We start from the raw sequence: 25,410 nt of genomic DNA on the forward strand, positions 1-25,410 counted from the left end.
CCAAGCCACCCCACATTGTCCATCACAACCACTGAGCAGCCTATCATTCAGTGCGGTGACCCAAACCCAATTCTAAATTCTTTATCATACGCCCTTCAAATTAGGCCAACTCCACCCAACAGGCAAACATTTTTCCACAATTTAGCAGGAATTTTAATAGGAAGCTGCTGTGCCTTCATTATGGTATATCATCTTCTCTGCATGTAAAAAAAAACCTCTGGTCATTGACCTGATTGCTGCAATATTGTAAGGAGCACAATTTGGGCCAGTGAAAACTGTTTCCTTGCTCAAGCTTAAACCGTGAACACCCTCTTCTAAATAGTGGCATTTGGTCACTCTGGCCCAAAGCAGGCAGTGCGGTTTTGTTTCTTATTATCAAGTTACTTAATTGGCAAAATTATTCACTTAACTTTATATGACCCTTTGCCCCAGTGTTGTTGGTTACGTTGCTCCCAAAGTTAAGGGTCCTATAAAGACAGCACCACATAGTGCCTCAATTAAGCTTTTTTGTTGATAAAATGGGAAATAGATTAACTATGTAAGGAAACTGACCATGTAACAATTAGTAAGCCTCAGGACTCAGAGCATGAATTGGAATGACAGTAAAAAGAGGAAGAGCAGTCACTTTCATTTAGACGTTAAGTGAAATGACAGCATAAATACTGCTCTATGGATGTTCTACTAGCAATATGAAATATACTGTGGTCATGTTTGAGCCAGGACAGGATGTTTCTTTGTCAATGTGTTATTATCTTGAGATATTGGTGATGTAGTAACTCATAGGATTCAAACCAAAAGTGAGGCTCAATCATGGCCTGACACTCTTTCATACCCTCTCTCTATTTCTCTCTCCCTCTCACACTTTCCTGCTCTCCTCTCTTGCTCCCTCTCCACATCCGACCTCACCTCCAGCCTGCCGTCCTCCACTGGCCTCAGAGAGATAGTGATTTTGTGGAAGAGAGCTGTTGTTTTTGTTTGTGCCTTTCTCACCATGGCTGCCTGCTCGCCGCCTGGCAGCCCCGTGTGTCAAAGGTGGCTGCGGCAGAACAGACTGTGGGAACAGCCGGTTGGCCTCCCCTGGTCCCCTGCTCCCCAACCAGAGGGGCAGCCATCAATCCAGCACTCCCCCTGCCCCTGCACGCACACACACAGACACACACACACACACACACACACACACTGAGGCACAAACACACAAATGCTCAACCAAACACACACTCACACAAAAAGCCTACAACGCTCACACCCTCTCCCAATAATCCGCGGAAGCAATTTCATCTCGACTCGGGTGGCGGCCCATTGTCGCCAGCCCCTTCAATCTTTCCTTATTAACTCTCGCTTTGTCCCGCATCCGAGCTCCTGGACTCATCTCTCCTACATTCCGATCGCCGCTGCTCCCAGCACTCCCGGGCAACCTCCATTCGCTAATCCCGCTATCCCCCCCCCACCACACACACACACACACACACACACACACACACACACACACCCACCCCACCCCAAGGAACTCTTTCTGCTTTTTTTTCCAACCTGCCGATCACCTACTTACAGAGTAAGGTAGGGGCATTAACTCCATGGGTTTTCTGAAGGCAGAGTGTGAAGGCGGGGTGGGTGAAGGAGGAGGGAGCCACAAAGTGACTCCAGCCCAGACAATTAGAACAATGAGCCGGGCCTGTAGGGGGCTAACTCGCTGCGTCACGCCTGGACGGTGGGGTATTTTGTCAGTTTAATGAATTGTCCGTCAGGCCAGGGCCACATCGCTGGCCGCGCGGGGAGAGGCCAGCAGGGACCCAGACACTAAGTCGGTATTTATTACACTGCCTTTGTCACTAATTGAGCTAATTATCACTGACTCCTCAGCACTCCCACAAAGACAGCACCCCCTCCACTCACTCTCGCTACCAACTCTCCCACCTCACTCTCACGCCTGGGATTTGAACTCTGCCTTCCCTCTTTCTCTTCTTTCTTTTTTTTTATTTTTTTTATCTGTCTGCCACTTTCTTTCTCTCTTTGTTTCTCTTTTTCTCTCTGTTTCTCTCTGTCTTTCCAAGATCGCCTATCACTTCCCTCCCGGGGCAGGTTGGCACCATTTGCAAATCGCTCAGGTTTTGCTTCGTTTCCTAACTCCTATCTTATTTCGTTATTAGTCATGTTATACTGTAAGTTAAATTAGCATCTGTTCACCCGCTTTAACCAGTGGTACGAGACGCGTAGTGTTGGTGTTTTTGAACAATCAGATGAGTTACACTATCATTAATGTCAATTTTCCAGCTCTCATCTTTCTGTTTTGTTAGGCCACCCTCCCTCACATGACCCTAATTCGCAGTATTTTAATTCAATTTGCTCTTTGTTCCCTAAGTCTATACTTATTCCTTCAAGAGATTTACACTCTCTCATTTCTATAATATGCTGACCAATCCCGGTCCAGTTTTTTTGCCTACCCCTTGCCCTCAGTTCATCCCACAAGCAAAGTGGCCCCTTGTGACCCTGCGCTCTTCCCCTGTAACATGAAGATTATAATTCGGGAAACCTCTATTACATTGTCCTCTGTCGCCCTGCCTGTCCCTCCAGCTACACCTTCATTGCTCTGGTGTTGGGACCTTTGGGCTGTCGGGTGTGTGTTGGCGGCCTGAGTGTGCCTATACTGCGCTCTGTCTGGCTGACCCCAGCTGCCCCTGTGCTGTGCTGCGGTGGGCTGGGGAGAAAGTCCAAACTCCTGTGGTCAGGCCAGGTTGCCAGGGGGGCGGGGGAGACTCTAGGCTTTCATTATTTCTCGTATTATTTCTTTGTTTCTTTCCGACATTAAGTAAATGAAGCAAGACATTCAATGCAGTAAAATCCTATACTGTATAAAATAAGCTATGTGGCTGCATAAGCAGGAGCCGTCTCTGTGGTTGGGAGCGGGGAGCGGGGATGCAGAGATGCTTTGTGAGCCAGGCTGAGCTGGAGAAAGAGACTACTTTGGCGGTGGTAATAGGATTAGGCAAAGGACACCCAGGGATAGGCTTATATGCTCACTTGGTTGGTTGTCAAAACTATCTCAAACACAGGCTATGACCAACATAATAGCATCTTTTGACTGATTCAGAAGGGCAACTTAATTGAAAATATAGACTTTATTGTTCTATTGTACAATACAAAACAAACTCAAAGCTAAACTTTTCGATGAAATCTAAAAATGTGTTCTCTTACTTCTCTCTATAACAGTATAAAAATCCTCAGAAATAAATATTTTGTATTTACACTAATGAAAAGAAAAAAAAAGTAATATTCAGTGCATGACCAAACACAAGTGTTTTTACAGGAAACAAGCAAAGAAGTAAGAACGTTCTGTTTCTAGTAAGAGTCGGTTCTGCTCTTAACAGTTTTGTGTAAACTACATTACACCAAAATAGAATAGGCATAAAATGAAAACATCTCCTGACTTGACACTAATGATAGCATATTCTCCATCCATTGACAGGTGCATAAATCATTCAGTGAAATTGCAAGTAACATCATTATAAATATATTCATATATTTATTATTTACAATATTTTGGTTCTCTTAGCTGATATACAGTATGATTTCCTTTGCAGAAGCTATCATTTTTTACAACACAATGTTTTGTCTTACACTCCCCTGCTTCTTGCAGCCTGGTTTGAAGTAATACACCCTCTGTCCACTGTAAACCTGGAGCAATTTAACCCACAATTTAATGATACACACTGGTTACATTTAGCAACAGGAATTCAGGTCTTTTTCTTACATCATTGTACCTCTCAGAGTAGGTGTTCAATTTGAAGGGAGGGTTGTCATTCTGCAGGTCTCATTTTGTTTATACATTTAAGATTGATGCCTCAGATTTGCCAAACTACATCTAGTCATGCCATAATATTCAGTGTATTGATACTACATTCAAATTACTTTGCCTCGGTAAGATTTCCTCAGTGAATTCCAGGTTGTGTCTAAATTTCTGTTATACTTGGACACTGCTGGTCCCAGTCATGTAACATCAGGACCATCCTGTGGTTAAGTCACAGAGTGGTAAATCATGGTTGAGGTGTATTCAACTCCAGAGAAAAATCTAAACAAAGAGGGCAAATGTGGTGAGGAAATCATAAGAGGTTGGGCTGCATCCAGGGCCTAAGTACACACCAGTTGGGAGCGGACAGCCTATCCCAGGAGATAAACTTCACACAATTTCATGTGAGAGAAGCCAAACTTCAGGAAAAGAAAACAAAGCACTGATGTTTAAAATAACTGCCCTCTTGTTAGAGTTCCTCACCAGTTTATGAGAGAACATGTTTGTGGCTCTCTGGCCACAGAAACATCTGTCAAACATTGTGTCCAGCTCCTACCCTCAGTGGGGGAAAAGGAGAGTCTAGTAGTACCTGGAAAGGTTACAGCAATCATTTCTCAGCCTCCTAATTTTGTCCATTTGCTTGTATATTTTCCCTCAGTGGGATAAACTGTTGAGGATTGAGGATGGTTTCCATTCTACATGGCTGGTTGTAGTATTTGAATACCCTTTTAATACCGTTAAGCACTGAAATTCTCCTTACTAAAGAGCAAGGAGCAAGCACTCCCTCTATACCCTGTTAATATATTTGTGCTTTTCCCCCTCTCCCCCTCTCAAAAACACTGATTGGATTTTTGTGCCGGAAAGTTCCCTGTATCAATTTACCCGCCTTGAAGCTTTTCATTGATAGCCTCTGCCTACCATCTCAAACCACTATGTGCTAGTGTCATTCTCAGCCAACTACCTGCTTTGCTAAGAAGTTCATCTTCTCTCCTCATATAAACCTAGTTGTCCACCTGTGATCATAGACACTGGTGTAACGTTTGTGTACTGGTGCAGTTCAGGCAGCTGACATGACAGCACCAGTGGAATGTGCAGTGGCACCGTTCAGTCACCCTCTCAGTCCGGGTCTTGAACCCACGCCCACAGCACAGCAGCTCACATCCGTCCAGGGCTGGAGAAGAGCTGTTGCAGGTTCTTCCAGACGTTCCCAAAGTGCCAGTTTTGCCATTGTAGGAGCAGAAGTTTGGTGATTTCTCAAAGTAGACCAGGTCCCTGGCGGAGGGGGGTTTGTGAGCTGGGTTTTCAGGTTCCAGATGGCGGGGGTCGGCCCGGTGAGAGGCGCGGTTGCTGCCCTTGTTAGCATAAACGACTCTGGATGCCCCGTCAAAGCGGTCCTTCAGGAAGTCCCCCACTGCGCGGAAGCTGGGCAGGCGCATCCAACAGGTGCGCACGGTGCAGGAGCCTGACATGCCATGACACTTACACTCCTGACGCATCTCTGACGACACTGTCTGGAGAGAGGAGGACCAAGGGCTATTGATGAAATGCTGACTGACACAAGGTGAAATATGAATAATCATGAATAAGTGTGAAGCATAGAGGAATCTCTGAGACAAAATCTCAAACTACGGCAGAGAATCATGATGCCTTTTTAGGTACAATTCCTTACCATTCTCCCTGCCTCGTTGTTGTGCAGGTTGGTGAGGTAGCGCAGATCCCGGCCCCTCTCGCTGGAGTCCACAAACTCGCGGCTGAACATCCGGCCAAAGTCCACATTGTCACTGCAGCCCCCCCAGTGCCAGTCTGGCCCTCCAGGTCCCCGGCGGCGGTAGTCACAGGTGCAGGACTCTATGGCCCCCTCTGAACAGGAGCGAGCCACTGCATGGGTCACCCCTGCACTCGTAATGGCAAATACAAACGCTGTCTCTCGGCAACCTGAAGAAACAACATCAAAAATTCCCTTTAGAACCTGATCCAGCTTTGTGGAGCTGGATATGCCACTTTTTTTTTTGCCCTGAATGACCATAACCTATTCAAAATTGTAAAATATTTAAAGACAAGGCCTTTCAAATGCATACAAGAGATTCCATGACATCCTGCCCAAAATTGTCCAATCGTTGCCTGGTGAGAAAGACAAGAGAAGCTCACCACGGTTGACAATTTTGCCAAATACTGCTGGGCTGTGGGTGGTCGGGCAGTTCCAGCGGCGGTTGCGGAACTGCCACTTGCACTCCTTTATGGCAGTGTGCAGCCCAGCGGCGATGGCATGTAAGATGCCAGGATTCTGCCGAATCAGCCGGCGCTGGCGACGACTCAGTAGGGCCAGGCTCGGGTCCAGGACCAACTGCACGTTCTTGGAATTGGTGAGGAGGTTGGAAGAGGAGGCCACATTGACAATGCCCCTGGCACAACACAAGGACAGGGGAAATCAGAGTCAGGGAGCTGGCAGTTTATACATGTAGCTCTTTCTGTGACCCTCTTTAAAACTGATGTGTCTTGGCATGTCATAAGTGTTGAGCATTTAAAATTACAGTTTTCATTGGGTACTATAATAATAAACAGTGACATAGGCTGTTCCAAGAACATGAGGAGACAGTGAGGCGCTAAGTCACAATGCAAGTTTCAGGCTTAGCAGATGTAACATAAAACCGGTTTACTTACACCTATGGGTACTGTTGCAAAGAGTGAATTACTTTGAACACCACTTGCCCCCCATAAATTACCCTTCTCATTTTTAATTGATTCCTGTCACATTTCATTATTAGAATATGCAAACATTTTCTTTTGCAAAGTATGCAATATCTGTCATGCCCTCGCATCAGGATAAAAATATGAAGATATGATAATGAGGTCACTAGAACACTTTTTTAGGAAACCTGGAAAACCTACACTGCATCTTCATGTGTTTGCGTCTCTCTCTGGCCGTGTTGTTAACATCACTCCCCTCACTTTCATGTTCATCTTCGCTGTGCCACGTGACAAACCAAATGTTTAAAAAGGATGGGCTGACCACCATCCTGGGGCGGCAGAGTGGCTTAGTGGTTAGAGAGACCATGACATAACCAGAACATCACAGGTTTGATCTCAGCAACAGCCTACATGTGTGTCCGTCCTGTCAAAGTTTCCCTGAGCAAGACAGAGCATCAGCTACATGCCATGGATGTAAAATGCTTCCTATCAAAAAAGCTTCAAACCATGAGTAGCAAATAATTACATGAATGAATAAACATGTTGATTAATTCTTCCTATATCAATAATTTAACAAACTCAGCATTGCAGTTTGAGTGTCAGTTTGTGGGTGTAATCCCCAGTTAGGTTATGGCTTGGCACTCATCATCATAAAATTATTCTGGTATAAGGGTTTGTAACAGTATCCATGGGATATTCATGTGAGCAGAGTGTGACACTTGTGGTTCTCCAATTTTATAGATAAAAAATGTTGAATCCCTGAAAAGGTTTTCAAAACACTCACACAATTTATTTGGTGGTCATGCTTCAAAACATTTTAGGTTGAGTGCTTCAATGCACCATGTGTTTGTCTCACATCACCAAGAGAACACTATGTTGTTTGCAAATACTATAGATAGATAGATCCACTTTATCTGCTGACAATCTGTGAGATTTCCGTGTCAAAAGTGTTTTGATTCACATGTAGGCTATTTAAATGGTCGTGTGTCTCCTGCTAACCATTAGCCGGAGAAACGGGCGAGTCTTGGCCTGTGAGAGACCCAGACAGTTGTGTGGTGGAGGCTTTGGGAACATTAATAATAATCTCGTCTTTGGATGTTTTCTTCATTCCAATTCTCTCTTTTGCGGTGTCTTTTTCCCATTGTTTTCTTGGCATAGCCTCACTTCAGCTGACGTTTTGAACACCGAAGATCGCAGTGACATTCTGTGCAAAATCGATTCATCAAATCACATCGCAACAAATGACAAAAACTTTCGTTATGGAATCGAGTCATTGTGCCCACTAATTACACAGCGCCCACTAATGCAGAAGTAAGAAAATCCTGAGCACATCATTTTAATGTTTTTGGTTTTATAGTTTATAACAAAATATTGGCACGTGAAGGCAGTTTTAAAATAGAGCTTATTCTATAGACAGTGGAATGTTCAGTATATTACATGAATTCGACTCTGGATACGACCTGGTATGGGATTCCTCTCAGCCATGAAATAAATCCATATTTAATTTATCCCACATTGGACTGAAAAATGTTGTCTCGTGTTCAAACCACACTGTCCAAATGACAGGGAGGCAGAGAGAGAGAGAGAGAGAGAGAGAGAGCGAGAGAGAGTAAATTTGGGCTCTACCGCGAGTTCAAAAAAAGTAAAATTGTTATCATTGCCTACTGCAAAAAAAATTTTTTATTTAATAATCAGTAATTTCAGAGAAAATACAATTAATTAAATCGAAAATGCTAAATAGCCCATAGCTGAGCTCACACGCAGTAATTTGGAAACGACGTCTACAATCCCACATGCCTTAATGGCCTGCGGTCGCTGTTTGTTTTTTTTCTGAGCAGAAATTGAGAATGGTGCCAAAAATAACACATTATTTCGAGCATGGAACATGGAGTGTGGTAGCCCAATAATATTGTTCATATGGTAGCACAGGATCTTTCAGCCCATTTAACAGCAAACCAGTGTTAAATTGGAGTTTTGATAATTGAATGAATACGTGACATATTAAGTGAACTCACCACCACCGGCCGCTGTTGTTGACGGCCCCGGTGCCTGAGAGCGAGGAGACCAGCAGGATGCACGCGGCTTTCACCCCTAAAAGTAGCGCCAGGCTCCTCATTGTGTCTTCAATTAAAACATGAAGAGAAAAAAAAGTCAAACTTCAAATTTGATATTTTGTACTGGATGCTGCTGTAATGCAAGCCAAATGTCTTTGACGGCCATTCTACTCAATATCCCAATACACACTTGTAAGTTACAACAAATAAAAATAAACCTAACCACAAAATAAATAAAGACCCCCCAAAAAACAAGAGAATAGTCAAATTATGGCACTACGTGTTATTCTATATCACAGTGTCCTACAGCAGGTAGTTTGTGAAAATATATTTTATCCTTATGATCTGATGAATTATCATCAAATTACCACGCTGCAAGGTGTAGATACTCACCACACCACATTCCAGTGAGAGGACTTGAAAGGTGAGAGAAGCAGCCGAGCCGAGCAGCCCTAATTGACTAAAATGAATCTTGAGGGGAGACAGGTTGCTAAATGATGTGAAGTGTCCAGGCAGGATGCTACTGCTGCTGTAGTCCTCTTCACTCTGCCTCTCTCAGTGATGCTCTGCACAGCGCATTGAACGCGTGGGACAGTCCCGAAGACTTGATCCCCTCGGTGACTGATAGGCAACACATTCTTCTCTTATTGAGCGCTACGAGGGGAATAAAAAAGGGATTTGCTGCTCTCATCTCCCTCTGTTTTTTTCGGACCCTTTTCAATAGGATTGGAAGGAGGGATAGTTAATGCTCTTCATAGGGCGCACAACGAATAAAGAAAACACAACCGGACAGAAAGGAGAAAGGAAGAGAGAGAGAGAGAGAGAGAGAGAGAGAGAGAGAGAGAGAGAGAGAGGGAGGGAAAAAAAAACAGGGCAATCCACAGTGTTGCGCATATTACTTGTGGAATCTCAAGATAATCAAAGAATCGATTCCCTTGTAAATGTGTGCGGTTAAAAGTATTTTCCCACTGGCCGCGCGCTTCCACAGCCAGTCCTGCAGAGAAAAAGTCCCCCTGGAGCAGTGATGTGCTGCTGGAGATGCTGTGGGTGCGCCCGGTTTGGTGCTTCAGAGCTGGTGTCACGGTGCAGTACAGTTACAGCGGAATATGAGCCATCTAAAACTGCCCTTTTTACCCGGTGGTTGGATTACTCCCTAACCGCGTCTCCTCCTTCTTTCTCCAACACACTCATACGGTCTCACAATGTTTGCAGTGACTAAGGACATTTTCGAGCATTTTTCCATGTACCAGAATTCCTTTCAGTATTCTCATATTTTCTTTATTACAACAGTTTAATCATTAATAGCATTTTGATAAGGCTATTTATATATATATATGTATATATATATATATATATATATATACATATATATATATATATAGTGAGGGTCTCTCTAAAGATATGGTCGCGATTTTGGTTAGGCCTAATAAACATGATATCACCAGCAGTCTTTATAGTCCGAGACGCGCGCGCACACGCACACGCACAACGAAACTGATGAAGCCCAGGTCTAGAGTTATCATATAGCCTGCACTGCTTGCTTGGCTATTCAAATATTTTTTTTCGAAAGCTGGAGAGATGAAATACGGTCTCCAATCAGAAGTTTGATGAATGATGAACCACGAAAGGAGGGGAACGAATAAGAATAAAAACCATTCCCAACATCTGGCCTGCAGACCTCCCTCGACGCACATGTAGTGTAATCACAGCTTGAGCCACTTTGCGGCATCTCCATCTAACCCCAGACTACGAGTAAATGTCCCCAAAGTTCTTCATATTGGCTCGGGGTGAATGTTTCATTATGTGACATTTATCTGCTAATTTGCATATCCCACATTAGTCACGTCGTTGAGCGGTTGTAGGTTAAATAATCTCTCTCTCTCTCTCTCTCTCTCTCTCTCTCTCTCTCTCTCTCTCTCTCTCTCTCTTCTTTTTTTCTTTTTCCTCAGATGACAGTAAAAGGAAGTGGGCTTTTGTAAAAAGGGCTTTAATGACAGCCATCCTACGTTTATACTCCCGCTTTATAAAGGTGCTCAAACGGGTTTCCTGGAGCAGTCATGCGACACCGAGCAGATTAGAGCTTCAATCCGGATAAAGGGGGGCCTTTTATATACAAATCAACTTCAAATCACTTTTTAAGCCACTTAGATATACACGCCAAGGCAGAATGCTAATGCACTTTTCATTGCTGCAGCTTAGGGAATGGAAGGAGATTAGATAAAGAATTGGTGTCACTATGTGAACCGTGTTTGAGGGGGGTTTTAACTTAATTTTATGAAAGTAGCCCACATGCACCTTTTCTCTTCCAACATTGTCTATTCTTGTTATAAGGCGTGTCGAGAATCAATTTTGAATTTGTGCGATAATTATCTAGATGGACCTGTTGATTCAGTAGGCTAAGAATATTTTTTGTTGATACTGAATTTGGATAAGATCAATGTTCTCACTGGTCCTGAGCCGATCTGTTTCAGCCATATCACCCTCAATTGGCTGAGAAATATTTTGAGGCCTGAGCCTCAAAAGATTTCACCAAAGGACGAAGTTGAATAGATAATTAAGATAATGTTTGGTAGTCATCAGTGGAGTGTTTACATTCATAATGAGGTGGATTTAAACGTCTTAACACTCAAATCAACTAATATCTTGACATTTAGACCCAGAGTAATGAAATAACGCATCACATCCCTATACAATTTATTTGCCTTCTGAATTTCGTTTAAGCCTGTGAAGATGTCATAATTTGGTAAATAATCAAAAAGTTGCCTTTTTTTCCCTATAGATAATTTTCTGTAAATGAAAGGCTCGCCAGAGACAGAGTGAAGTTGTTTCAAACACAACAATAAAGAACAGCCGCTCTGATTGAGGTGGGAGGAAGGGGGACCAGATGACTAAAACAGTATTGTTAGAGGGTCTGCGGGCTGAGCCGCCTGCCTGCTGCTGCCTCCCTGTCGTACAGTGGAACCAGCAACTCTCCCCTCCCCCCATCTATCTTTTAAACTAACTCACCCCTTTATGAACAAAATCTTCTTTGACTTTCCACAGTTCATCTTACAAAAAACGTTTATTTATTTTCCCTCTACGAAAATGAAGTTACATGCTATATAATCTAGCTTCCCACCAGCAGAAGGCAAGGATAATTATATTCATATTTCCATATTAAATATGTTCATAGTGTCCAGTATTTCAGGGAGTTAACTGTTACGCGCACGTTTGGGGAAATTGGTGCCTGCGCGTAAAAGTTTGGAGACGTCATTTTACGCTTGGAGAAAGAGCCATATTCCCTAATAATATAATGATCAACTGTTGATCCTTTTTTCATATTGGCCAATATTTTGCAAACAACCGCCTGTAGAGGCATCTCCCCTCCCCTCTCTCTCTCCCCCCTCCCGTTTACTCTCGCCCCCGAGCTCTTCTGTTCCCTGTCTTCACTCTTCGGTCGTTTGGCGGCGCATCGATAATACTCCACTCTTCTTCAATTCTTTGTGGATACAGGATTTTAACACCAGTGTTTTAATGTCACGTCGGGAAAGATTCTTATCAAAATGGAGCTATCACACAAACTCCGTTGGGACCAATTCCTGATTTTGGCAGCAGCACTTATGTCACCTGCATTAACGTAAGTGCACTTGAGAGCGCCAGGAGGGTTGATGTTACATGCGGGTGCTGGCTTCATCGGATTCGACAAGTCAAGTTGAGAGAAGTTAGTGGGTAGAGGATTTTCAAGAATCTTGCGCAGAGTCAGTTTAAACAAGTAAAACAACCATCTGCTTTACATTAAAAACAATGCAAAAAGTCCTAGACATGTCTGCCTTTCATTTTCCAGGGTAAATTGGTTTAATATTGAAACATTGGCATCATTGTTATAATCATGTTCACTAAATTATCAGCCTGTGATGAGCCTGAAACATGCCATGAAGATTACAATATGAATCCCATAGTAATTATCTCTCTGTGTATATAAGCTGCATTTGGCCATATGGATTTATCCATATCCTAGCTTTTATTTGGAATTTCTCAGCTGGGTGATCATACAGTTTGGAATTATATTTTTCCTTGGTTTTGGCAACACCAGTGGACACACAGTAGTTAATACATGTGCACTTGATAAACACCATTTTATTGCTAAACACCATTTTAGAAAATCCCCTCAGAGTTGAGGATTATATTTTAATGGTATGTCCTTTTCAAATCAAGAATTTTTTTTTACACTTTGCAGATTTCCTTGACTATCTCAAACATCTCCCCTCTGCCACATACTCCTGTTGAATTGACTAATGAGCTGCTGACCAGCTCTAATGACCCCCCCTCCCCTCTCTCTCTGCAGGGTGCTGTGTAATGATATCCTTGGCCTGAAGGTGGCAGGAGATCCAGTGCTGACCCCTAACTCGGTATGCCTGAGGCTGGCAGGCCTCAGTAAGCGTCAGATGCGGATGTGTGTGCGCAGCCCCGATGTGACGGCCTCCGCTTTGCAGGGCATCCAGGTGGCCATCCACGAGTGCCAGCACCAGCTCCGGGACCAGCGCTGGAACTGCTCCTCCCTGGAGGGTCATGGCAAGCTGCCCCACCACAGCGCCATCCTCAACAGGGGTGAGACACTGAGGCAATGACGGGCAATGATGGGCAAATGTGACTCGGGGCTTATGAGGAGAAGGTTTAGGCATGAGGGCAGAGACTTTTAAGCATACTGAGGTTGATATTTATAACACCTAAAAAAAATCTTTCCGCATTTTGCTTACACTGTAATTATCATTTTCATCTCTGTAACCGACCAAGCTAAAGTCTCTGAATGTTTATCTCCTGCTCCCAGGTTTTCGGGAGAGTGCCTTCTCCCTGTCCCTGTTGGCAGCGGGTGTGGCTCACTCTGTGGCCTCAGCCTGCAGCATGGGCAAGCTGCGGGGGTGTGGCTGTGAGGCCAAGCGTCGCCTGGACGATGACAAGATCCGGCTGAAACTCACACAGCTGCAGCTGCAGACCCTCCAGAAGGGCGGGGTAGGGCAGACCCTCCAGAAGGGCGGGGTAGGCATGGGCATGACACGGTCATTACCCTCCGAGTTAAGCGCTCACCATGGCGACCTGCCCGCCAACCTGCGCTCCAGCCACCCCGCCACCCTGCTCAAGCCCTTACCAGACGAGCTGAGCTCCATGCAGGAGACCTGGGAGTGGGGGGGCTGCAGTCATGACGCCCGATTCGGGGAGCGTTTCTCCAGGGACTGGCTAGACTCCCGGGGGTCCCCAAGAGATATCCATGCTCGCATGAGGATACATAACAACCGGGTGGGACGACAGGTGAGTAACCCTCTTGCCTTACAGTCTGCTCCACTGTGTTCTTAGTATTCTTAAGAGTGCAATCCAGCTTTTCATGAGCATACATCGTCAGTGTCATCATCTAATTTGCTTACATCATTTACTTTCTCTACACAGATAGTGACTGACAACATGAAGAGGAAGTGCAAATGCCATGGCACCTCGGGCAGCTGTCAGTTTAAGACCTGCTGGCATGTGTCCCCAGAGTTCAGACTTGTGGGCTCTCTGCTCAAGGAAAAGTTCCTGTCAGCCGTCTTCGTCAACTCCCAGAACAAGAACAATGGGGTTTTCAACCCCCGAACAGGGAACGGAGCTAGTGGGGGCACAGGGGGACTCAACGGAGGTCGCCGCCGAAGCATGTCCCGAGAGCTGGTGTACTTCGAGAAGTCTCCGGACTTCTGTGAGCGAGACTCATCCCTAGACTCTCTGGGCACACAGGGACGCATCTGCAACAAAACCAGCCACAGCATGGACAGCTGCAGCTCGCTGTGCTGCGGCCGCGGACACAACATCCTGAAACAGACACGCAGCGAGCGCTGCCATTGCCGCTTCCACTGGTGCTGCTACGTGCTGTGTGAGGAGTGTCGTGTCACAGAGTGGGTCAACGTGTGCAAGTAGATCCCAGCCCTCCCAGTCCCCGTTGCTTTTGCCCGTCCAGGACTCAAGATGGCGAGCCAGGCCTGTTACTCTCCCACACATGCACACTCCCGTAGTTTGGGTGTTTGTTTTGCTCCTTGTGTAACTCTCCCAGAGAATCTGTTTATCCCCCCTCTGCTTTTTTTTTTTGGTCCGTCATCTGGGATCTATTTTCTCTTTGTAGCCGTTGTTATTCTCAAAATGCCAAGTCAGAGATTGAAGAGGTGACTCATGTCATTTGTCTTGCCTCAGCCTGTTTAGACGCTGCCCTCTCAGCCATGAAAATGCTCTATACCCCATCTTCTCTATCCTGCAAGACAAAGAACAACATGGGGATGCGTTTCTATTTAAACTTCTACGTACCGACTCATCTCATTGTACAGTACTTGTGTATGTTAATGTGTATATATATTTTTGTAAATGTATTATTATTAATATTATTATTGCCTTGGAGCCTGCCTGTTGGGTCTAGTTTATGAGAGGAACATTTGAGGCTCGGGATGGTGAACTGATGCCATGAGTCAACAAAGACTCAACACATGTTGCCATGACATCTGATTAGGCTTTTCTAATGATCTCCAAGACATTTACACCGTCTGGATATTCTGCACCTGTGCCTCAGCAGAGAGTACGAGAAAAATCTTTCTGGGAGTCAATCTCAAAATCACTATGTCTAGCCAAATGGTCTTACCGACTGGAAAAGACAAGATAAAAGACAAGATTTTTTAGTTATTGAAGGACAAACACATTTGGGCATATTAGAATTCTTTCTCATGGGCAACAGGGGCTACATGCAGGACTTGTATAAAATTACCTAAATCCTATACTTAACAATAAATAACTAAAGATCAGAAAGTTGATACAGGGTCAATTTTTGGAGACAAATTCACTGGGATCCTTCAATCGTCCATTCATTTTGATTTATTCATAGCATTTTAACAATCAACCAGGAATGTACTTTACATACTTCATCAGATTAGTCACTGGTGGTTGTGATTTTAATGAATTCATATTGTGATAAAAACATGCTTCTACTTGATAGATGTGTGTCACTTTCCTGTGAGAGTTTGGCTTCGCTCTCATCATACCTGCACTTGTAGCTTCAGTACATTTGATCAGTAAGGGCACTCTTAAGATTCTTCCCACATGTAGTATACGTCAAAGTGAGAGATGGGCCTGCTTTACTCTTGAGCTGACGCTGAATTGCGTGTGTGTGTGTAGTTGTGTGTATGTGTGTTGAAGTGCATATGGGGGGTATACTCTCCGCACTACATATTTGGGAGGTGGGAGTCTTTTTATGGCCACTTCATGCTGAGAGGAGGACTTTTTATGGCAGCAGGATATTGTTTCCTCAAAGTATGACTTTTATTACTGGAGGGAAGCATCAAGAGAGCAGAGAGTGGGGGTGATTATACCAGTCTTTGCTGTGCGAGCCTCTGAGGGGATCATCTGTCCAGTGTTCACAGCCAAGGAAGGGACTCGCTGAACCACGTGCCGCTGGGACGGCATGTCCCTGTTACCTGGGAGACAGACATACACAAACACAAACACAGGCACATAAACACACATGCTCGCATTCACATACAAAGACACTGACATACACAGACATAGACGCATCCACACAATCAAAAACACACACATGCATACACACATGAACTCCTAGGGATTTGCACTCTCCTCCCAGGTACATTGCAGATTTAGCAAAATGCTAATGTCAACGCCTGCCTGGATTTACAATAGCAGCATTCCTAGATACATACATCTTAGATGATCCAAACTGTCTCCATGCTCAGTCTGTTGGGAAAGCTTCTTCTGCCACGGGCTTTAATGCCAATTAAATCTTGTTTGTATGGACTTAGGTAAATATCCCTTGACTCCTGAGGAATGGCTGTGCCAGTGGCTGAATCCACTGCTCTCGCTTTGGTATTTAGTGAGGGAATAAAAGAGAGCGGGAAAGAGACTGCTATGGAATGATAAGGGACTGGATTTCTGGTTTGCATTTCTTCATTCCTTTATCATTTCACCCTGGAGCTGCTGCGAAAGGGAATTTCCTGTCACTGTTTCTCCCATGTGTGAGACAGAGAGGTTGGTGGACAGCCCGGGATTGCTTTCTCCCCCTCTCTCTCTCTCTCTCTCTCTCTCTCTCTCTCTCTCTCTCTCTCTTTCTTTCCCGCTCTCCCCTCCATCGTTGCAGACACAGACACATGCATAGCAACACATTGACTGCCCCCCGAGTAATGACAACCAGACTGGGCTGAAATTAAAGAGAGAGAGGCAGAGAGAGGAAGTTAGGAGAGATAAAAGTTCCCCGCTTTGATTGACAGGATGATTATATGTATAAAGTAAGGCGATTTAGTGTGTTTAGTTGGATATAAAGATAGGGAGATAGATCCTTACCGTACAGTGGGGATGCAGATGTAAAGGACAAATGGGGGATGGAGAAGGGGGTGAATAAAGTGTACTCTGTATAAATACATGCCTCAAAACATCTGCTTCTCAACTCCCCTTTCAGTTTTGATGTGGGACAGGGAGAGAAGGAGAGCGGGAGAGAAAACACAAGGAGCCAGCTACCCAGAACATCAAAGCCCCTGCCCTCAACGCGCAGGCCCTCATTAGTTCAGCTAGCAGAACCAACGAGACTTGTGATTGTGTTTGCTGGGGTGCACGCTGGCAGACACTTCAGAGGAAAGTCTCCTTTAAGTCATAACTCCCCACCCCACCTCTCCTACCGCCACCCCTACCCGCTGTAACCCCCCTGTAACCCTCTCCAAGCTCCCAGCGCACACAAACACGGCCGGCTCCCCCACCATCCACTCCACCCCGTAATCTGGTCTGCAGCTGCAAACATCTGCTCCCCTCTTTATTCCTCTGCCTTCACCACTGAATTGATAAACACATCTATCACAGGACCACTGACTGACACGCAAGAGAGAGGGAGACAAATGTTGGACTCACTAACTCGTTACCTATGGCTGAGGGGCTTGTGTTGGGCCACGTGTCGTTCAGTGACATCGGGTTGTTTTTCAAATGGTTGCAGGATGAGAAACCTACACCTACATTTCAGAGGAGGGAGGGGAAAATGTGAATGAACATATTTTACTCAACTGGCTCAGCTCAGAGAATTATTCTGTCCTATATCCTATAGGCCTAGTCACTTTGTAAAACCACACCTGAAAACTCTGATAATTCAACAAAATGAATCAGCACCAAAAGGTTAGCAACCTGGTGTAACATTGATTCAGTTTCAGTTTTGTTTCCTCCTTTCAGCTCATTATCCGTGGCACACAGAGGGCCGCTGCCAGGAAGTATCACTTGGCATCCTATTACAGTCAGCCAGTTACTTATTCATTAACATGATTCCTATGTTAATTATTCAAGCATGTTTGCCTCTAGACTCCCTGTTACATTTCATATTGGTTTGGATTTTGGTGCTGTGTAATGGCACACAAACTGCAGAACATTTACAATAATATTAAGACGCCTGGTTTGTCAGAAAGACATATTTGTGTTAAGTATGTAGATGCATGTAATGAACATATGAACACAATATCGGACCTTACAGAAGCAGGTTGAGCCTACCAGTGTTTGATACTGATGTTACACTGTTAAGAAACGCCAAATTAAATTCCAGCTGACCTCTAGCACTGCTGTTGGCTTTTAATGAGTCATGAGGGATAACAAATGTGAGAGGTGTTCTTGACAATCTTACTACCGCGAGAATGTACAGTGTTACAGCCGTAGCTCATCGCGAGACTATCATCCAGCCCTTTGCCTGAATCCAGCTGATACCGTTGACGGGTAAGTGTGAATGAGATGCAAATTGTGACAATGCCGAAAGATGTATACAGGTATAAAAAGCTTTCTGCGTCGTATTGTCGCTGTCTTACATATACGGTAGGACACTTCTCGATAAATGAACGGGTGTTAATCGACGACATCAGGCCGACCGGTGTGCTTGTCGTGACTGCACGAGAGGATTACAGCACACAAATTGACCCGGAGAAATTCATTTGGATTCTGAAGACATTTACATTGTTGCAACATTCGAAAAAAAGAATTGATTTAACCTGTTTTGCGGCGCGTGTGTTCTCGTGTTGACATCTAAAGGCTGTTTCCTGCAGCATCAGCCATCTGCCATCTCCTCTTGCATTATGACAGATGTACATGGATGTGTGGCCACTGCAGCTGTACATGCTAGCTAGCAGCTGTAGCATATGCATTTGGTAGATTTTTTTTTTCGTTGTATGGATGCGTATCAATAACCAGCATTAGTAACATGCACTGAGATATTCAATCATAACGAGTGAAGGCTGAAGAGAAAACAAGGATGCTCCATCTGCCGCACAATAGGCTATTCATGCTGATTTTGCTGATGAATTAATTTTGGATTGGTCCAATGTAACACCAAATGCACCTTAAATAGAATAGAGAAGAACACAGCGCTGCAAGAGTAAGTTCACATCAAAATAGAGTTGGCCTGTTACAGGGGCAGCACCAAAAAAAGACTACAGAAAAGTGAAATTCAAAGTGTCACCTCAGTGCTGTATGCTGTGTGAACTATAAATACCAACAGGCCAAGGCTATGTCTCATACCACATAATATGCATTGATTGCTGCACTGACTTTTAAGATAATAGCCAGCAAACAGCGCTAACCATCATAAAAGGTAGTTACTCTGCACCACATGAAAGCTGATCCACATAACAGAGATCCAATATGGCAGCCGGTTTTCCCTGCTAGCTGTCAAAGTGTAAAGCAACAGCCTTCCAGTCAGGTCAGCTGCCTGCCGAGGTGTGAAGTATGCTTTTATTGGCTTTCCTCTGAGGCGGCTTCGAGCCGTAATGAGGTGTTAATGTTGAGAGTCGCTTTTGAAGAGCTACTGCGTCTCGCTGTTTTTGTGGCTTGGGCTCTGTAAGTGTGGTTCGCTGTTTGTTTTGGCTGCCCGGTTGCCATTTATAGCAACTGTCCTTTTGATTCCCCTCTGCAACAGTCCCATTGTGGTGAGGTGAGAGCTGCCAGTCATCATGGGAAACATCTTTGGCAACCTGTTGAAGAGCCTGATAGGGAAGAAGGAGATGAGGATTCTCATGGTGGGCCTGGATGCTGCGGGGAAAACCACCATCCTCTACAAACTAAAGCTGGGGGAGATTGTCACCACCATCCCAACAATCGGTGCGTGGGGAAAGAATTAATTATTGATAGCATTGAGTTTGTCCTGTTTCCCAAAGCCAAGTAAAAAACACGATTATGATTGTTCGTAAGTCAGTGAAATAAGCCATAAAGTAACCCTCATTGATTTGCCTTCATTCAGGTTTCAATGTGGAGACGGTGGAGTACAAGAACATCAGCTTCACGGTGTGGGACGTGGGTGGCCAGGACAAGATCCGGCCCCTCTGGAGGCATTACTTCCAAAACACCCAGGGTGAGGCGAACGAAAAAATCCTCCGAGCCGATACAGTAGTCGGCCATGTTGGAGTTAACAGGACGGTGGTGTGACAGATCCTGCAGCACAGACTGACCCTGAGCACCTGACTAATACTTTAGATGAGGTCATTTGCATACAGCGTCAGACTGTTTCAAATTATTATATTATTAACTTGGTCATGTTGAAAGCCTTGACAATGAATAAACTTGGTTTTAATATGTTGTTCATAGCAATGTGATGTCAGCATATTGTTAGAAAGTGGGATGAAAGTGATTACAGCCGCTCTGATTCTGGCGCAGGCAGCAGAGCTGATGGTTGTGTTTTGGTTAACCCCTAACGACAGTCGCTGCTGTAAACCTTTTTTTTAGAGCGTTTATCTCTCTTCCTGCAGGCCTGATCTTTGTGGTGGACAGTAACGACCGTGAGCGGGTAAACGAAGCGCGGGAGGAGCTCATGAGGATGCTGGCGGAGGACGAGCTGCGGGATGCCGTTCTTCTCGTCTTTGCCAACAAACAAGTAAGCTTCTTTCTGTCCTCATCTGTATTCCCTACTTTCTTGCACCTCTTTCCTTACCTGCCATGTGGTTTTATGCAGGACCTGCCCAACGCCATGAACGCTGCGGAGATCACAGACAAGCTGGGCCTGCACTCCCTACGCCACCGCAACTGGTACATCCAGGCCACCTGCGCCACCAGCGGCGACGGCCTCTACGAGGGCCTGGACTGGCTGGCCAATCAGCTGAAGAACAAAAAGTGAAGGGTCCAATGAGGAGAGAGTGGGGAAGAGCCTGGGTGCCAGCTCCAGGTAGTGGTTATAGTTGATCCATTGTGTTTACATGGAGAGGCAGCGCTGAGCAGCTCCCAGGGGGCGACTCTCAATGGCTCCCCCCCCCCCAACTCCTACTTTCTTTACTTTTAATTTTAATTACTTTAATTTGGTTGGATCTGCAGTGACTGTTTTTAATTATTTAGAAACCAATGGTGTAGAAGTTGACCTAAATGAGTTACATTCTATAAGCTGAATGCATAAATATTGGGATGTAATAATATGAAGTTATTGTAAAGGCTTAAGTATTTTCCCCTATTTGCAGTCTCTCTGTCTTTTAGATTTGTTCAGAAGAAATGATAAATCTAGACATGATGGCAGAGCAACTGAACTTTCCCTCAGACACTTTAAACTTAATGTAAATTACAAAGAATGTTATGAGTGTACTAGTAGTAGTACTACTACTAGCATAGTATACTATCAAATTGTGTGAAAAACAGTATAATGGCTCAGATCGATTTAAACCATTTAAGCCATTTCATGTCCACACCAATGTTTTACCAACACCAAATTATGCACTTCAGAGCTCAACTTTCATTTTATTATTAAAAATCTTAGTTAATTTTGATTTTATAAAAAAAAAAAATGATGAAACTCAACAATACATGCTGACATACTGGATTGTCTTGAACAAATTGTATTTTTGTCACCATTTATTTATTTATTCATATGCTTATTTATTGTTTTTTTGGTTTTTTTCTAAAAGTATCATGTGCTTTCTCTCCCTTTATTGCAATGTACATTCACTACCAAGGCAGTCAGTGAAAAAAGAAACGCTAGTACCACTGTATATTACTACTACCCAGTCTGCATGGAGATATCCCAATACTGGCTCATGGGCTTGTAGGAGCGTCGAACTGCTGCAGGCCATTGCTGTAAATAAAAAAGATGAAAGTGTTTTTAGGTGACTTGCCTGGTTAAATAAGGGTTAAAACACTGTCTGAGTCAGTGAGGTGTGGTAGCTGAACTGATACAGATGATGGAACAGGCAAACTGTACCAGCGCTGTGGTTTAGAAAAAATGCTGCTATTGGCCTGTGGAGAGTGATGCAGTGGAGCATGTGATGGGCAAAATTAGACAGCGTATACGGTTTCCAATGTGTTTTGTTTTGGGTTTTTTTTTTGCTGGTAGCTGCACTGTATCTGTCAAAATAACGCACATTGCTTGTCATCCTGATTTATTCATCCTTAATTGGCTTGACATTGTGTGTTTCTTGTGTTAACTGTATCTCTGTTTACCATGTTGCACAATTAACCTTTTAGGTGCGTTGTTGTTGTGCAATATGCAATGTCTGTTTTTCTCGTATTCTGAATGGAGTATTTATTTATTATGGACCAAAAGGCAAGTGTTGAGTTCAGTGTTGGTTGTATTAATTTGCTAATTGGGTCAGACGATGTCTTCTTGAGAGTTCACAAATCACGTAATTTGAAAAAAAAAAAACAGGAGAGAGGATGATAGTAATATTGCATCATAAGGCATGTTAATACTGTAAAAGATCTGTAATAAAAGTGAATTATAATAGCCCGTTTCCTCAGACTATATTTGTTAGTCTAAGTTACTGCTGCTGGTTGGGACAATGCTGTACTGATAGATGTTATGGATTTAGTGTAAAGTTTACCTAACAACCTTCTAATATGCAAGAGCATGCTTTTCTATGTCAACGCAACTGTATATATGTTTATGTAACAAGAAAAGTATACAATAGTATTTGCGGTCAAAATGAAATTGTTGTTGATATACCTGTAGATATTGGGGTCAGTGTGTTGGCGGATATGTATAATTGACAACAGCTTGTGTGTGTGATGTGCCCTCTATTCAGTTCAGTTTGGTGTGAAAATTGTTTTTGTGGCCTTATATCGCCAGTGGTTAATTTCTCTTTGATAACAGTTTGTATGTAGGAATGTCTAACATTCAAATATCTCACTTATGATCTGTAACACTGATGCACTCACAGTAGTGTTGTGGCTAAACATCCTTCTTTTAACGACTATTGACTGAACTAATGTGGAAGATGAAGAAAAGCAAGACTACTTAACATTCCAAGTGATAATGTGTATTCAAAAAGAAAGCAACAGAAGCTGAATTGATTAATTTAGCAGAATATTATCAAGAGGAGAAAATGAAAACAACACAAACTGGTGCAAAAGTGTTGAATGATTCAATTATTCCTGGCACTACACTGATCAATCAATAAAAAGAACAGAAAACAGAATTTTGCTTTGCCTTGTACATTATATTTCCCTTCTTGTCATCATACTGTGTGTAGCAGGTTATGAACAGTTGTGTTTTGTCCTGCTTGTAAGATTTATTTTTTTATTTTTTTCTCAGATTTTTATTTAAATCTTTTGCCCCTAGATTTGCTCAAAACTATTTAAACTCGGCTGAGATTCTAACTAGAGATTGATTACAACTTTGCTAATTGTTTGTCATTCCAGTTGTAGAGTTGCCAGCTAACACTAAGCCAGATTAATGGCACATATTGTCAGCTTGATTATTAAACATGTAATGATGGACATGGGCAGGATAAGGACAGGTCAAATGGATTCCAGCCGTTTTATAGTCTAGCAGTATATGATAGGACATGGATATAACCTTTCTCTTTTGGCCTTTACTAACTGCTGTCATCAAGAGAAGTTTGGCACAATCAGGTAGTTTCCCTGTGGAATTGCTTTGCTCCAGAGAGAGTCATCTTGGCCAGGGTTTGTCTGAGCCAATCAGAGGTCCATGCAGGGGAGAGTGCCGCTGTGTCTCCAGGGGTGTGACAGCAGTATGTGGGTCAGAGCTGCTCCCGGGGCCACCGGCCCCCAGGGCCCCCTGCAGGACGGCTACAATAGCGGCCCCAGGGCGGATGCCATAGCTGGGATTCCCACCCGTAACCGGGACGCCTTCGCCCAGGGCACAGACACACTGGCAGCAGCCCCACAATCAATTCATCAATCTCTGAAGGGAGTGGCAACTGCAAAAGGCCACAGCGCTCACCCCCACTGCTCGCCTTGGACAGGACAGGGCCACCAGGGCCGACACTCAGGCTGACACCAGGCACAGCCAAACTCGAGGAAACCATGGAGTCTTCTGTGGCCTTTATATGGAAACCAGTCACTGTGAACTGACAACAGAGAAACCCTCACATCACAAACTCAGAATATGAAAGATAACACTGTCATTATCAAAAGTAGATTAGCTTAGTATCACTGCTTAGTCTTACTTAACATTATGTTCTTTTCACTTTCTCTTGTTTTAACAAGCAAGAGCAAAAACATTCACATTGAATTCTGTTTATGTATCGACACAAATGATTCAAGTAAGTCATGAAAATGTATACAGATACACACTTTTCCTCAATGTTTTTTTATGTTTTTCATCATTTGATAGGCAAGTAAACAAATGGCTGCTTTTTGTTTTGTTCATACCGATCAGAGACTGAATATAAATATATGGGTCAAAGATGTCTATTCTCAGAAACAGCCATTAAGATGTTAACATGGGCTCAAAGTTCAGCTCCCGGGCCCAGAGGCTCTGTTGTAAGAGCACCAATCCTCAGGCTATGTCTCCTCCTGCTGGATGGAGAACTGATAGGTATGAATTCAGCTTGGCAGTCAAGGCTGATGCACAGAGACGACACTCATGAATGGGCTGAATAACCATGTTCAGTGAAAAGGATGGATTTCTTTTACACTTTGATCACATATACTTGGTGTCTGCTTTTAGTGGTGAACATTATAATATACTCAAATATCTACTTCTTTAGGAGCTTATCAACAATAGCATAGTCTCACTCTCATAATTAGCAATTATGTTAAATGCCTCTAAGCAGTTACGCAGAGGGAATGTATTGCTGCACAGGCCCTAATTTAAAAAAATCAGGAAAAAATTATTTATATGTTTATGACAATGTGGCCACAGTAGTGCAGCTATCTCTCTCTCCTACATTAAATTAACAACACTGCAGCTGTCAGAAACAGCCACATATATCCATCCATTAGTGAGTTGCTGCCTTTTCACTGGCAGCTACATGCCTAGGAATGTTGACCGCTCTGAAGCCATTTTCTCAAATTAAGCATGTTCTTGTTTTGGGATCAGAAGTCACTTGACCAACTGACAATGTGCCCATTGTGACAGGCTGCTCCATACGCATCAAAGACGTGATTAACCAGTTGACAGGGCTGGGGGACAATACTGCTCTTTACAGGGGAACAGTGCAGCCACTCAGCACTGGCACTGACTGGGAGCCAGCAGCACTGCTGCCACATGCAGCAGCTGACAACATGGAACCAAAATAACTGCACATTAAGGAGGACGGTGCATGTTGAGCACACTGACCTACAGTATGTTGTTGAGGAGGTAGATTGATATTTTCTAAAGCAAAATGTTTAGATCACAAACTAATTAATCTGCCATATTTGATATATTTCAAAAACAATATAAATATTCAAATATTTTACAGGTATATTTGATTATTGGCACTATTATGTGTAGGGCTAATATCATGTGCAGCCAGCAGTCAACTTGGCCTATTGAAGGTAAAAGTGTCATGTAACATTTTCATGTATTATTTAGTTTTATCTATTCGTATTTAGTTTGTTTACTGTGATACTTTGTATTTGGTATTTGTGGGAAAACAATCTCAATAATCTACTCATATTTATGTAGAAATATTTCATATCACTGTATTGAATCTTTTTACTAATCGTTTT

The 25,410-nt window shown here is 43.6% G+C and overlaps 3 protein-coding genes across 3 annotated transcripts; 2 read left to right on the forward strand and 1 right to left on the reverse strand.

Moving 5' to 3' along the window:
* Positions 1-4,803: 4,803 nt before the first annotated feature.
* wnt1 (wingless-type MMTV integration site family, member 1) lies at positions 4,804-8,929 on the reverse strand. The gene is made up of 5 exons (XM_071906774.1): positions 8,920-8,929; positions 8,488-8,593; positions 5,933-6,186; positions 5,454-5,719; positions 4,804-5,295 (listed from the first exon to the last, which is right to left on the reverse strand). Exons 1-5 carry the CDS (start codon positions 8,927-8,929, stop codon positions 4,804-4,806), a joined length of 1,128 nt encoding a protein of 375 aa, XP_071762875.1.
* A 3,118-nt stretch (positions 8,930-12,047) lies between these two features.
* On the forward strand, positions 12,048-15,412 carry wnt10b (wingless-type MMTV integration site family, member 10b). The gene is made up of 4 exons (XM_071906773.1): positions 12,048-12,142; positions 12,851-13,113; positions 13,334-13,812; positions 13,948-15,412. The coding sequence occupies exons 1-4, from the start codon at positions 12,069-12,071 to the stop codon at positions 14,446-14,448; spliced, it is 1,317 nt and encodes a 438-aa protein (XP_071762874.1). The 5' UTR covers positions 12,048-12,068; the 3' UTR covers positions 14,449-15,412.
* A 2,827-nt stretch (positions 15,413-18,239) lies between these two features.
* On the forward strand, positions 18,240-20,647 carry arf3a (ADP-ribosylation factor 3a). The gene is made up of 5 exons (XM_071906764.1): positions 18,240-18,264; positions 19,457-19,638; positions 19,778-19,888; positions 20,283-20,407; positions 20,486-20,647. The coding sequence occupies exons 2-5, from the start codon at positions 19,491-19,493 to the stop codon at positions 20,645-20,647; spliced, it is 546 nt and encodes a 181-aa protein (XP_071762865.1). The 5' UTR covers positions 18,240-18,264; positions 19,457-19,490.
* The last annotated feature ends 4,763 nt before the right edge of the window (positions 20,648-25,410 follow it).

This window comes from Centroberyx gerrardi, chromosome 14, assembly GCF_048128805.1.
Source record: "Centroberyx gerrardi isolate f3 chromosome 14, fCenGer3.hap1.cur.20231027, whole genome shotgun sequence".
Lineage (NCBI taxonomy): Eukaryota > Metazoa > Chordata > Actinopteri > Beryciformes > Berycidae > Centroberyx > Centroberyx gerrardi.

Excerpts from the sequence above, each read along its gene's own strand:
- wnt1 (XM_071906774.1), bottom strand. Across the intron at positions 6,187-8,487 it reads AACAACAGCGGCCGGTGGTG|GGGCATTGTCAATGTGGCCT; the intron begins GTGAGTTCACTT and ends GTGTTGTGCCAG. Across the intron at positions 5,296-5,453 it reads ACAACGAGGCAGGGAGAATG|ACAGTGTCGTCAGAGATGCG; the intron begins GTAAGGAATTGT and ends TCCTCTCTCCAG.
- wnt10b (XM_071906773.1), top strand. The coding sequence starts at position 12,069 with ATGGAGCTATCACACAAACTCCGTTGGGACCAATTCCTGATTTTGGCA. Across the intron at positions 13,114-13,333 it reads CAGCGCCATCCTCAACAGGG|GTTTTCGGGAGAGTGCCTTC; the intron begins GTGAGACACTGA and ends TCCTGCTCCCAG. Across the intron at positions 13,813-13,947 it reads ACAACCGGGTGGGACGACAG|ATAGTGACTGACAACATGAA; the intron begins GTGAGTAACCCT and ends TTCTCTACACAG.
- arf3a (XM_071906764.1), top strand. The coding sequence starts at position 19,491 with ATGGGAAACATCTTTGGCAACCTGTTGAAGAGCCTGATAGGGAAGAAG. Across the intron at positions 19,639-19,777 it reads CACCACCATCCCAACAATCG|GTTTCAATGTGGAGACGGTG; the intron begins GTGCGTGGGGAA and ends GCCTTCATTCAG. Across the intron at positions 20,408-20,485 it reads TCGTCTTTGCCAACAAACAA|GACCTGCCCAACGCCATGAA; the intron begins GTAAGCTTCTTT and ends GGTTTTATGCAG.